This window comes from Onychostoma macrolepis, chromosome 07 (genome assembly GCF_012432095.1).
Source record: "Onychostoma macrolepis isolate SWU-2019 chromosome 07, ASM1243209v1, whole genome shotgun sequence".
NCBI classification, from domain to species: Eukaryota; Metazoa; Chordata; class Actinopteri; order Cypriniformes; family Cyprinidae; genus Onychostoma; species Onychostoma macrolepis.
The window spans coordinates 48,767,907-48,781,581 of record NC_081161.1 but is presented as its reverse complement, the minus strand read 5'-3'; the positions used below and the strand labels follow the sequence as shown (position 1 = coordinate 48,781,581).

At 36.6% G+C, this 13,675-nt stretch overlaps 1 protein-coding gene and 1 long non-coding RNA gene across 2 annotated transcripts; one reads left to right on the top strand and one right to left on the bottom strand.

Annotated features, from left to right (window-relative positions):
• Positions 1-2,670: 2,670 nt before the first annotated feature.
• LOC131543918 (leukocyte immunoglobulin-like receptor subfamily A member 2) lies at positions 2,671-7,071 on the top strand (the record flags this gene model as incomplete). Its single annotated transcript, XM_058781720.1, has 5 exons — positions 2,671-2,935; positions 3,758-4,015; positions 4,220-4,489; positions 5,189-5,470; positions 6,211-7,071. Coding segments are annotated over 5 exons (1,170 nt in total), but the record flags the coding sequence as incomplete, so codon positions are not given.
• Positions 7,072-10,213: 3,142 nt separating this feature from the next.
• On the bottom strand, positions 10,214-12,211 carry LOC131544208 (uncharacterized). The gene is made up of 4 exons (XR_009272056.1): positions 12,057-12,211; positions 11,246-11,343; positions 10,540-10,892; positions 10,214-10,441 (listed from the first exon to the last, which is right to left on the bottom strand). It is a non-coding gene; the product is annotated as an uncharacterized LOC131544208 (long non-coding RNA).
• Between the last annotated feature and the right edge of the window lie 1,464 nt (positions 12,212-13,675).

The following is a 13,675-nucleotide window of genomic DNA, read 5'->3' as shown; positions in this document are numbered from 1 at the left end:
CACACACACACACACACACACACACACACACACACACACACATACATATATACACACATGTGTATATATGTATGTGTGTGTGTGTGTAAATTTAATTACTATTTATTTTTAACTATTTTTTATTTTATTTTTTTTTTTTTAAGAAAACCGTAAAAGAAACCAACAACAATCTTTTTTTTAATGAAAGCCGGTAAATACGTCTCCCTGGAGATATGCGAGTTGTTTCTTTTCTTTTAAATAACAGATATAAACCTCTTTTGTAGTCTCAGAACGGTTCTTGTTGTTTCACACTTCTTACACTCTCCTTCTTAGCCTTAGCTTTGTTCCTATTTTAGCAAACTATAACTCAGTCGAGAGATATGATGTTAATTCAGAAGCCTATTCTGGTAAAACACTGCAGTTTCCTCCAGAACCACGTAACACAATAATGAAAAACAATATCTGTCAAGATCAGTTATACACTTGAGAAAACTTGCAGTTCACACCATACACTGTCTTTCAGTACTGTATGCACATTAATTAGGGTGAAGGCAGCTAAAATGGGCCATGTTTTGGTAAATGACTTATAATACCATCAAATAAGATATGCATGAGATCTAATGATATTCTTATAAATTAGCATGTATCTATTAAATATATTTATATTTTTAAGAAAACCGTAAAAGAAACCAACAACAATCTTTTTTTAATGAAAGCCGGTAAATCGTCTCCCTGGAGATATGCGAGTTGTTTCTTTTCTTTTAAATAACAGATATAAACCTCTTTTGTAGTCTCAGAACGGTTCTTGTTGTTTCACACTTCTTACACTCTCCTTCTTAGCCTTAGCTTTGTTCCTATTTTAGCAAACTATAACTCAGTCGAGAGATATGATGTTAATTCAGAAGCCTATTCTGGTAAAACACTGCAGTTTCCTCCAGAACCACGTAACACAATAATGAAAAACAATATCTGTCAAGATCAGTTATACACTTGAGAAAACTTGCAGTTCACACCATACACTGTCTTTCAGTACTGTATGCACATTAATTAGGGTGAAGGCAGCTAAAATGGGCCATGTTTTGGTAAATGACTTATAATACCATCAAATAAGATATGCATGAGATCTAATGATATTCTTATAAATTAGCATGTATCTATTAAATATATTTATATTTTTTAAGAAAAAGTTTTAAAATTAAGAGAGTTTGAGTATCAGCGAGTACCTTCTTGAGCCACGGCACAACATTCAGGTAAAATGGACCAGCTGTTCAGTTAAAATGGGCCAATATAAAAAGAGAACGACAGGTAATTTCAGATTAAATCATTTTATTTTTAACAGTAAATTGACACTATTGTATTTAAAGTGCCAAAGCAACACCATAAATGTATTTCATTAAATAGAAAGTTGAATGAATATTAAATTAAACAATGCAATTAAAAATGAACTGATCATGTTGTATAGGAGTGTGTTTCTGTGCAGTAGTATCTTTTGTGTGCATATATGTGTATGCTTGTTTTTTTTTTTAAAGACTGTTAAGATTTTGTATGGATACATATCTACAGTAGGCCTATAAACCTATTTTCACCCTCAATTTCTGTGTAAAAGTGTGTGTATGCAGCCCATTTTAGCTGAAAATTGCTCATTTTAGCTTAAAGGGTTACTCCACCCCAAAATGAAAATTTTGTCATTATTCACTCACCCTCATGTCGTTCCAAACCCGTAAAAGCTTTGTTCGTCTTCAGAACACAATTGAAGATATTTTGGATGAAAACTGGGAGGTTTGCAATTAACACTGTCAAGGTCCAGAAAAGTATTGAAGACATCGTCAGAATAGTCCGTCTGCCATCAGTGGTTCAACCGTAACGTTATGAAGCTTCGAGAATACTTTTTGTACTCAAAAAAACTAAAAAGCAACAACAAAAAAAACACTTTATTCAACAATTTGTCTCCTCCGTGTCAGTGTCATTAAAGAAAAAACAAAATAATAAAAAATTATTTGTATTATTTCTGACACAAAGCATATTAAACACAAGATGTATTTTAGGAGTCCATATATACTGTATATAAGCTCTTCGAACAACTGGCTCAAGGGTTGTGCTGTGAGTTTAGTAAAAAGACACACCATGAGTGAATATTACATTCATTACACTAATATAACTATTAGTGAAAGTTCATTGCTCATTGAAAATAGTTGTTTGAACTCAATAGAGAACAAATGTTAAAATGATTTAGTGTTTGTTTGTTTTGAATATGAGGAAGATCTGTTACTGTTAAATAATTTGTTATGTTGGGATTTCTGTTGAGTTTTGTGGTTTATAATTGTGCTGTATAGAATAAAGTCTGTGTGTAGGTTGAGGACGGACTAAAACATGTTGAATTTATGCTGCATGTTGCTTTATTTAAGAGTCAGTAAGTGTGTATTTGCTGATGCAGTGATGTTCATGCACGTGTGCTGTTACTAGCTGATTATTTCACTTAATTCACTTCCAGATACACAAAGTATTTGAGCCGTGTTTAGTTTAATTTCATATTAAGAAATATTCTTTGTTTAGTGAAATATGTTCACAGTAATAATGTGCTGACAGAATAAATATTAGTTTTGGAACTTAAACTTAAATGGTTTAAAGCAATTTACAGTGTTAGAGGTTTTTTTTATGGAAACAAATAAATTAATAAATAAATGACTTACACTTACAGATAAACCACGACCGACTCTGACTGTAAAGTCCCAGAGTTCAGTGTTCACTGGAGACACAGTTACTCTGAGCTGTGATGTGGGACAGTTAACTGGATGGACAATTATCTGGAGAAAAGACTCAAACACTGACTCCACGGGTGATGCAACTAAAACAATCAGGTCTGTGAGCGTCTCTGATGGAGGAAGATACCAATGTAGAGCACAACGAGGAAACTACTACAGCGAGTACAGTAATGCAGCTGAGATAACAGTAAAAGGTCAGCGCTCTTTTACTTTCTATACATGTTTTAATGGAAGACAACTTTGTGTTTGTTATAAACATGCTAATTGCTGTCATACAATAACAAAGTGTTGTCAGTTAAACTAAATGTCAAATAATAATAAAAAAATAATAAAAATTATTTGTATTATTTCTGACACAAAGCATATTAAACACAAGATGTATTTTAGGAGTCCATATATACTGTATATAAGCTCTTCGAACAACTGGCTCAAGGGTTGTGCTGTGAGTTTAGTAAAAAGACACACCATGAGTGAATATTACATTCATTACACTAATATAACTATTAGTGAAAGTTCATTGCTCATTGAAAATAGTTGTTTGAACTCAATAGAGAACAAATGTTAAAATGATTTAGTGTTTGTTTGTTTTGAATATGAGGAAGATCTGTTAGTGTTAAATAATTTGTTATGTTGGGATTTCTGTTGAGTTTTGTGGTTTATAATTGTGCTGTATAGAATAAAGTCTGTGTGTAGGTTGAGGACGGACTAAAACATGTTGAATTTATGCTGCATGTTGCTTTATTTAAGAGTCAGTAAGTGTGTATTTGCTGATGCAGTGATGTTCATGCACGTGTGCTGTTACTAGCTGATTATTTCACTTAATTCACTTCCAGATACACAAAGTATTTGAGCCGTGTTTAGTTTAATTTCATATTAAGAAATATTCTTTGTTTAGTGAAATATATTCACAGTAATAATGTGCTGACAGAATAAATATTAGTTTTGGAATAACAGCAATTTACAGTGTTAGAGGTTTTTTTTATGGAAACAAATAAATAAATGACTGTCGCTTACAGATAAACTACGACCGACTCTGACTGTAAAGTCCCAGAGTTCAGTGTTCACTGGAGACACAGTTACTCTGAGCTGTGATGTGGAGCAGTTAACTGGATGGACAATTATCTGGAGAAAAGACTCAAACACTGACTCCACGGGTGATGCAACTAAAACAATCGAGTCTGTGAGCGTCTCTGATGGAGGAAGATACTGGTGCAGAGCAAAACGAGGAAACTACTACAGCGAGTACAGTAATGCAGCTGAGATAACAGTAAAAGGTCAGCGCTCTTTTACTTTCTATTCATTTTTAATGGAAGACAACTTTGTGTTTGTAATAAACATAATAATTGCTGTCATACAATAACAAAGTGTTGTCAGTTAAACTAAATGTCAAATAATAATAAAAAAATAATAATTTAATCAGCACAGATCATCTGAAATATTTTCAGACACATGAAGTGTGTTGTTTGCTCATTTCACAGAGAGACCCAAACCTGTAGCTCGTGTTGATCCTGATAGACGTGTGTTCAGAGGAGAGACGGTCACTCTCACATGTCACATACAGCAGACAGGAGTCTGGCAGTACAGCTGGAATAAAGACAACAAACAAGTTTACAGAGCAGGACAAAACCAGAACTATATAATCTCATCTGTGGATCCGTCTCATGGTGGTGTGTACAGCTGTAGAGGATCTCAGTCAGAAGCACCAACACACACACAGAAGAGTGACGGAGTTACACTGACAGTATCAGGTGAGTCTGTTCATTTTTCTGTACATCATTTCAAAACAAACAGACTGAGTAGATAACCGGGTAAACTTGATCTTAGTTTGATTCACCGATCATTCTCACAGTCAGATTATGTTCTAGTTAATAGTTTGTAACAGATATTGGACCAATCAGCTGTGAGTGCAGTGATGATGACAGAGAATAGCAGCATTTATTCACATCTGTTCTTATAAGAGGACTGAAGCTATTCACTTTTAGTCATTATTCTGTTCAGATGCAGAACTGATAAGATGTTTCTTTACCGGACAGATGCTGTGCAGTGATCAGTGTTTGTTGTTTTAGAGATGAATGCAGTTATTTTTACACACAGTTCATTTACTCGGCCTCATGTGCTTCCAAACCCAGAAGACTTTGGTTAATCTTTGAAACACAAATTAAGAAACCTAAATAAAGCCTGAGAGGTTTCTGTTTCTCCATTAAAAGTCCAGGAAACCAAAATGTAGAAGAGCCAAAAGCATGTGAATATGTGAATAAAAGCCTAAATTACAATCTGTTTAACATATAAACTGACCGTATCTCTTCTCAAGACTTGGATTAGATTCCTGGATTCATATGGATTTGTATTACAACACCTTTGACCTTTTTGTTATATGATTGTCACTCTGCACGGCAAACTCTTGTGTGTGTTGTGTGTTTTGAGTCCAATTGTGACTTTCTTCACAGATTCACCCAGATCTACACTGACTGTGACACCAGACAGTCCTGTATTCACTGGAGAGACAGTCACTCTGACCTGTGTTATAGAGTCTAATCACAGTGACTGGAGATATGAGTGGCATAAAGACAGTGTAATGTTACAGACGTCTGATGGTTACACTGTAAACAGAGACACTCTCACTATCAGAGGAGCGAATGAGTCTGATCAGGGTCAGTACTGGTGTAGAGGACAGAGAGATGAAAGACCACAATCATCACAATCAAGCTCTGTTTCTCTCTCTGTGACGGGTGAGTTGAATATCATTGTCCTCATAAACTCACTCTACTACATGAACACCAACACTTCAGCTCAACAACAAAAATGGTTATATTGCAAATTTAATTCAAACTGAAAGTTTGATCAAACTTTGAAGAAAAGTCTTTGTGGTCGTGGTTGATAATTATTATCCCTTACAAAAAATGACTGCAGTTTTTAAAAAGTAATACAGTTTTTTAAAAATACTGCAGTTTGTTACATGTAGCTAAAATGCAGTTTTTTGCACACAAAAAACTGCATTATTGCCGTTTTACTGCAATACATCTGATGTACTATTGAAATACTACTGTAATATTTAATATGTAATATCTGCAATACTACTGCATTAGATCTGTAGTATTACTAACAAACAACCGCAGTATTACTGCAATAAAGCTGAAGTAGTGCTACAATTATACTGCAATAAATCTGCAGGAGTACTGCAATATATAATACAACTGAAGTACAGTTCAATACAACCAAAGTGCAATACTAATAAAATGCTGTACAGTAACACTGAAATGCAACAAGACTTTTCAGAATAACAAGTTTTATTTGCATACAACTGCAATATAATAAATTAAGGTACAAAACAACAGTGAATGTCTCAAACAGCAATGCAACAATAAATGATTTTACTTTTCTTTAAACTTAAAATAACAGGCTGAGAGTTACACTAAATGTACTTAGTGTTTATTTACAAATCATGCACATTTCTTCCCGCATTATTCAGGCAGGTTTCATTTTTTGAAGAGCTTATCCTCATCGTTCTGCTTGGTTCTTATGACTGTCTTCATCTCAGACATGGAAACACTATTTTTGATGTAGTCTGGAAAAACAAACAAACAAAAACTCAGAAATCCTCAAGTTTCAGTTACAGGTTTCACACCTCCGTGAAGTTGGCCCCCCACCCATCACAAAACGTCGCAAAAATAGTCTCAGTCGTTTGTGCTCCGTTTGTGCTGTAAAAATTGGTTTGTTAGATATAAAATATTTATTTAAAGGTCATTCTCAGGTCACTCAGCCCCCACATGCTCCAAATTCACCCCGAATAGTCTCGTTTGTTTGTGCTTCGTTTGTGCTGGTTTGTGCCGGTAAAAGTTTCGTTTGTGCTGCTTTTTATTTTGCTTTTATTTAGCATTTTATTTTGGGTTCCTCGTTTATTCAATTTCTTACCAAATTGTTGGATTCTAGTGATGTTTTAATAGAACAACAACTCTTCATCACTGTTTTTTTGTAGTCGTTGTGGTGTTTATTAAAAGCATCTCAATATTCATCTGCTGTCGGACTCTTTTTCTGTCACTTTCTCTCACTTAAAATGGTTTTGTGCACGAGCGCCATCAAGTTGTAGCTTTATGTAACTTCAGCGTTTTTGTTCTCACCTGATTGAACTTATTTACAAGGGGTATCATTTGATACACTTCACTCCCACCACGAGGTGACACTTCTGTTCAAGATGCTCTTGTGGAAATTTAGTTAGTAGAGGAAAAGTTGATACATTGGCCAGAAATTCGAGTTTGTAACTGTAAGTACAATATTTTAACAATATCAGTTCACAATATTATTAGTAACCCTTACAAAAATTAACCATGGTGTTACTACAAATAAAACCATGGTAACCATAAATTAACCTTGATTTTGCTACACTAACCATAGTTTAACCATGGTATTTGTAGTAAAACTTTTATACAAATGGTAATGAATATGCCAAATAATAAAAACAAGAAAATCTTGGTTACTACACTTTTACTATACTAAAACAATGGTTAATTTTTGTAATGGTAACTTCAAGAACAACGGTACAGCATTCAAGTGAGCTAAGATTGTCAATGTTTATTGAACAGAAGACTCATTGCTAATACTTATATCTCTCGTATCATTAGCAATTAAATGCTAAATACAGTTGCACATATGACCCATGTTAGTTTTTAGAATATGTTGTGCATTTAGGGATCAACATTACCGTATTGTTAGTAATATAAGATATAACATCCATATTATCCTTATATTCGGTCCAATACAGTCATACAGGTTTACACTATACATGACATTTTTGGAGTCAGGATTATTTAAATGACTAATTATGTTTTGCTTATGCCAGATGCCCAAGAAACCAGCAGTCGACAGGGATTCCATTTTCACAGTCCTGTGTTCATCAAAAGAGGCCATAGTTAAAAATGGCAACATAGCTACTCCTAATCAGAACATCTGGACAGAGCTTAGTAAGCAGCTAGAGAACAAGATCACCGCAAAGGCTCTATACACTTTTGTTAAATTAAACAGACACAACATCTGGAATGCTTTAGAGTTTATTCGTGATGAAAGTGATCATGAAACAAGTGGCAGTAGTGATGACACTGATTTAGAGCCAGGGTCCCTTTCCCCCAAACCAAAAGATAGCTGGACTTTTGATCTTGAAGTTCCATTTCAGAAATGGATTGAATTTATGCCTGAAACAGTTCAATACAAAAACAAGTTCTCTAAAACACAAAAACGGGAATACACAATTTTGAAGCCTGGCATCTGGACGCATGTGATAAATCATCACATTTGGCAAGAAGTGAAAAGCCCCTGCACATTTGCCTTTAAAAGAGCCAAGGTTTATCCATCAGCCACAGAGAAATACATAGAAATCAGAGGCAAGTGTAAGGAGTGTCATGGCCACATTCACATAAAATGTGACCGAGAGCCTGAAATGAACAGCCCAATGGTGCTAAAGTGTTTCATTAAAAACACAGATGACTCCTGCACACTGGCTGTTCCAAGCGTCCGATGTCTGGTAACTTGCGTGTGCAGATATCCAAAGAACTGTGTGAGGGTAGAATGGAATCCCATGTATGGAGGGCATCAGAGGCAACAAAGCTGATGGATTTTGGAGATCCTGAGCCAAGCCATCTGCCTAATTTGGCCACCCTGCGCAAAGCAAAGCAAGAGAGAAATGCCTTAGAACTAGGTGACAAGGATCCTATTTTGTCACTGCAGATGTTAAAACACAGCGCACCTCACAGTGGTAGCATTAAAGACATTGGATTGGACAAGTTTTTCTGTCACTATTGGAGTCAAACACAAATGTATATGTACAAGTCATTATCAAAGACATCTACTAACCCCACTGTGAGTTTTGATGCAACTGGCTCAGTAGTGAGGAAACTACAGAGACCAAACGGCATGTCTGGCCATGTCTTCTTATATCAGGGAGTTCTGGCAGGTAATAAGAGCTCAAGTGTCCCAGTCGTGCAAATGCTGTCAGAGAGACATGATGTTAATGCAATAACACATTGGCTGACAGAATGGATATGTGCAGGTGCACCAACTCCAAAAGAGGTTGTAAGTGACTTTTCACTTGCTTTGCTCGGAGCTTTGGTCAAGGCTTTTACTCCTCATCCTGATCTGAAGACCTACATCAATGCGTGTTGTGGCGTCTTACTTGGTAATCAGTCTGCTAAAGTGCCACCTTGTTTTGTCCGGGTTGATGTTGCACACTGCATCAAGATGATCTGCCAGTGGGACTGCTTGAAGAAAAAAACACATCGCATTAAAGATTTCTTTGTAAGGTCAATGGCACAGCTTCTCAAGTCACAATCCATGGACGACGCTAGAGAGCTACTACGCAGCATTACTATTGTGGCTCTCAGTGAAACAGAGGGCAATGACAGCTCTGGAGTTCCCCTCATATCAGAAAGGTGCAAGAAATACCTGAAAGGCCGAATTGCAGAAGAGTGTGTCATCATTCCAGATGTAGAGGGTGAGGACCTGGAAAAAGCAGATCAAACGCAGTGGGTGGGTGACCAAGTGCAGACGGACCTACGGCAGTGGGTGACAGAAATATGTGAGGAAAGCAGGTCACTTGCTGTGGCTAATGGAGATCATGATAATATGCACTTCCTCCCTGAGATTATTCCCAACATAATCTGGCTTGCAAGCTACTTACCACTTTGGACAGGGGTAATGATCCCTCACTTCCGAAGCACCAACATCATCGCAAGTTCAGCCAATGTTGAAGCAGAGTTCAAAAACATTAAACATGGCCTTTTCAAGCATGAAAACTTGCCGATTCGGGTGAATCGATTCATTGCTCGACATCTGTCCTTCATTGAAGGCAACATGCGCATTTGTTCTGCAAAACAAAAAAGTGAAGAAAAAGGTGAAGAAGATGCAGCTGTTGCAACAGTGATCGTCAAAGAAGCCAATCCACTACCAACCATAAATTGCAGTGTAGATGTAAAACCAGAAATGGATGATTCCTGTTCTGGGAAGTCTGACATTGTCACAAACATCAATCCAACAGAGGAAAGACCCTGTTGAAAACTGGAGAGGCCTAGCTCTTCCACCCAAAAAGAGAAAGAGGAATTCATACCTCTCTCCTTGTCCTGAATGGCTCCATGCAGATCCATCTGTGAGAGGGAAAAGACTGAAAGTGGAACTGTTGAAAAATGGAAATAATCAACAGCCTGTTAAACTCAGGAAGTCAAGAATCTCTGTGCTGAACACATGTGCATTTGATGCTTTTTGTCAATGCTTATGCTGTGCTTTCTGTGATAGTGTCACCTTTGCAAATTTAGTTTGTGGTGAGGACTCCAACAACCTCCTCCAGCTAGTGAAAACCATCAGCACAAAGGGTCTGAATGCACATGCCTACATACAGAGGGCAGAACTGCTGAGTGGAATATTCAAACCTGTCCAGCTGAAGTTTGGTGCTCTCGAAATGGATGCACAGTGCCACATCTCCACTATCATTGAAAAATCAATGACAAAACATGCATGTGTTTACTTCACAAAACAGTGCTCCTCACAGTATTGCAGTCACAGCACACAAGTCACAAGGGAAATACCATTTGTTTGTACTTCTGTTGCTGTATTGCAGGCTTCTGGCATCGCTCATCTTCAGACCGCAGTGGAAGAAGGCCTTAACCTTCCGGAGTCCCCCTGCCTCAGGCCAATCCAAAGTCCATCACAGTGTCCCTCTGCATTCAAGACAGACTCTACATCAGGACAAATGCTCTGTGCAGGGAAAGTTTCTCACAGTTACAGTCTGGGAGAACTTCTGTGGATTGACACTGACCTGGGAAGCAACTCCATAGAATTTCCTTTGAGTAAGTTTCCCTCAAATCTGATGCTCCAAGGAGAGAGATTTACTTTAAGGGCAGTCATTGCTTTCAAAGGAGGCTTAACCCAGGATGCTCTTGGACATTATGTGGCCTACTGCAGGAGGTCTCCATGTGTTTGGGAGATGTATGACGACCTGAGAAGTGGAGTGACAGGAGTGTCAGAAAAAAACAAAATATGCCCACATGCAGTGTTATACACAAAAGATTGATTGCACTGTTTACATTTAAGTATTTTTGTTGTATGCCACACACCTTTGTTTTCCTACTCCTGTTTGGAGAAGTTGTTTCTGCTCTTCTGGAAGTCAGGCTTGATGGAGATTGCACTTAAATCTATTATTCTGTGTTGCACTTTTGCCTTGAAGGCATGACAGTGTGCCATGGCTTGTCAGTATTAAGTGTTTTTAAGTTTAAGTTTTTAAAGGTCCATTATTTGTGCTAATGGATGTTCGATAGTACACTTTAATTCAGTTTCACAAGTAAAATAATTTTTACTTAATTGAGTCATGAGTTTCCATACATGCATATAATACACACACACACACACACACAGCTTGTGTATGTATAAGCACAGAGATGCAGCAAACATATTATGGTGCGTGTATTTATGACATACTACTTTTATTCACATAATGACATACAGTAACAAATAAAAACATTTACCTTGGAGTTGGTGTTACATTCCACACATCCTGTTATCCTGCCTGTGTCTGGTATAAGTTGGAATATTAACTAGGATCCTTTTGACCTTGTTACTTCAACTGTATTGTTGAAAAAAACAAAAAAGCAAAATAAAAAGCAGCACAAACGAAACTTCTACATGCACAAACCAGCACTAACGATTGAGACTATTTTTGGTGATTTTGGAGCATGTGGGGGGCTGGTGACGTCATCGCCTATAATTCAATGTCTAATAATTAAAAAACCAAAGCAGCACAAACGAAACTTTTACCGGCACAAACCAGCACAAACGAAGCACAAACAAACGAGACTATTCGGGGTGAATTTGGAGCATGTGGGGGGGGCTGAGTGACCTGAGAATGACCTTTAAATAAATATTTTATATCTAACAAACCAAAGCAGCACAAACGAAGCACAAACAAACGAGACTATTCGGGGTGAATTTGGAGCATGTGGGGGGGGCTGAGTGACCTGAGAATGACCTTTAAATAAATATTTTATATCTAACAAACCAAAGCAGCACAAACGGAGCACAAACGACTGAGACTATTTTTGCGACGTTTTGTGATGGGTGGGGGGCCAACTTCACGGAGGTACTTTACCATATTTAGTATGCTTAAAATAAATCTTGAATTGTGATGTCACCAAGTGTTTGTGAAAAGTATTCATACTACTCCCAGTTCATTTCTTATGGCATATTGGTCAGCATTAACAATGTCTTTGAACACTCCGGGTAACAGAAGTTAAAGGGTTGGTTCACCCAAAAATGAAAATTCTGTCACTAATTACTCACCCTCATATCGTTCCAAACCCGCAAGTCTTTCGTTCATCTTCAGAACACAAATGAAGATCTTTATAATGAAATCTCAGAGCTTTCTGTTCCTCCACTGATAGTCCATGCAACTACCCCTTGCACAATAACATGCATTACTGGAAAAAAGCACAATCATGTTTAAATACTGTACAGTGTCCTCCACAATTATTTGCCCTCTTTATCATTTTGGTTTTTCATTCAAAATTCTAACCTTAAAAAAAAAATATATATATATATAATAATAATAATGATAATAATTTAAAAAATATATATAATTTACAAATATATGTAAATATACTATTATAATACAGTATATAGAATGTGTGTGTTCCACAGTTATTGTGCCTCCTTCATTTAATACTGTGTGTAACCTATAACCCTCTACACATAAGTGCTAATCCATGGCTAGGTGTGCATTACATGATTTTAATGCATGAGGTGGAGGCAAAGAACCACCCGACATGAAACGGGTCGCCTCCATTGAAGTCGATTAAAATTGTGTAACGCACACCTGTTAAAGCTAGGTTCAAAAGTTAAGTTAAAGCTACCCTTAAAGAGATAGCTAACCCAAAAATGAAAATTTTGTCATTAAATAGTCACCCTTGTGCCGTTTCACACCCGTAAGACCTTCATTCCTCTTTGGAACACAAACAAAGATATTTTTGATTAAATACGAGAGCTCTCTGACACTCCACAGACAGCAAGGATACTTACACGATCGAGGCTCAGAAACATAGCAAGGACATTGTTAAAATAAAATGTACACGGATACGTTGTTTACGTTCAGGTCAAAGTGTAAACAACGTATCTGTGTACATTTGTTGCATACGCTGATTACGTATGTGATAGTCTCCAAAATGCTGTCTATGGAGCTCTAAGATTTCATAAAAAAATATCTTCATTTGTGTTCTGAAGATGAAGGTCTTACGGGTTTGGATCGACATGAGGGCGAGTAATTAATGACAGAATTTTTGGGTGAACTATCCCTTTAAGAAATGAATCTGAGTGAACCGCTTCTGCACATGCTTGATTAAAATACTTTAGAGATGCATATGCACTGCTATCTGTACACATATTACGTGAGCAAAACAAATGCCTCTCTAGCATATTCATTTTTTTCTCCAGTGTTAGATCATGCCTCCATGCCAGATCATTAAGATCCAGCCCCGGATGCCAGATCCCATCACAAAATATCTGTTTCGTCTGGTAACAGAACAACTCTTCAGCAAAGTAGTCTAATACCCAAAACCTGTTAACAGGAAGTCTGTCTGGTACCCAAAATACTCAAAGACTTCGTCTGACCAGCACAAATTCAACATGTACTGTTGCACCAAAACTGCTTCAAAACAATATCCCATAAACCTTGAGTTTCCATAAACATCCCCTCGTATCTCTTATTCATGAAGACAAACAGCCCTTGAAACCACACAGTCATAAGACTAAACAACAATGAAAAAATAATATAAAAACAACAATAATATAAACGATTAATCAATTTATAAATCAATGAAATGTGTATATAAAAGACTATAATGATTATTATAAATGATTATATGATTAAATTGAATAATAAAACGATTAAATTATAAATTATTATA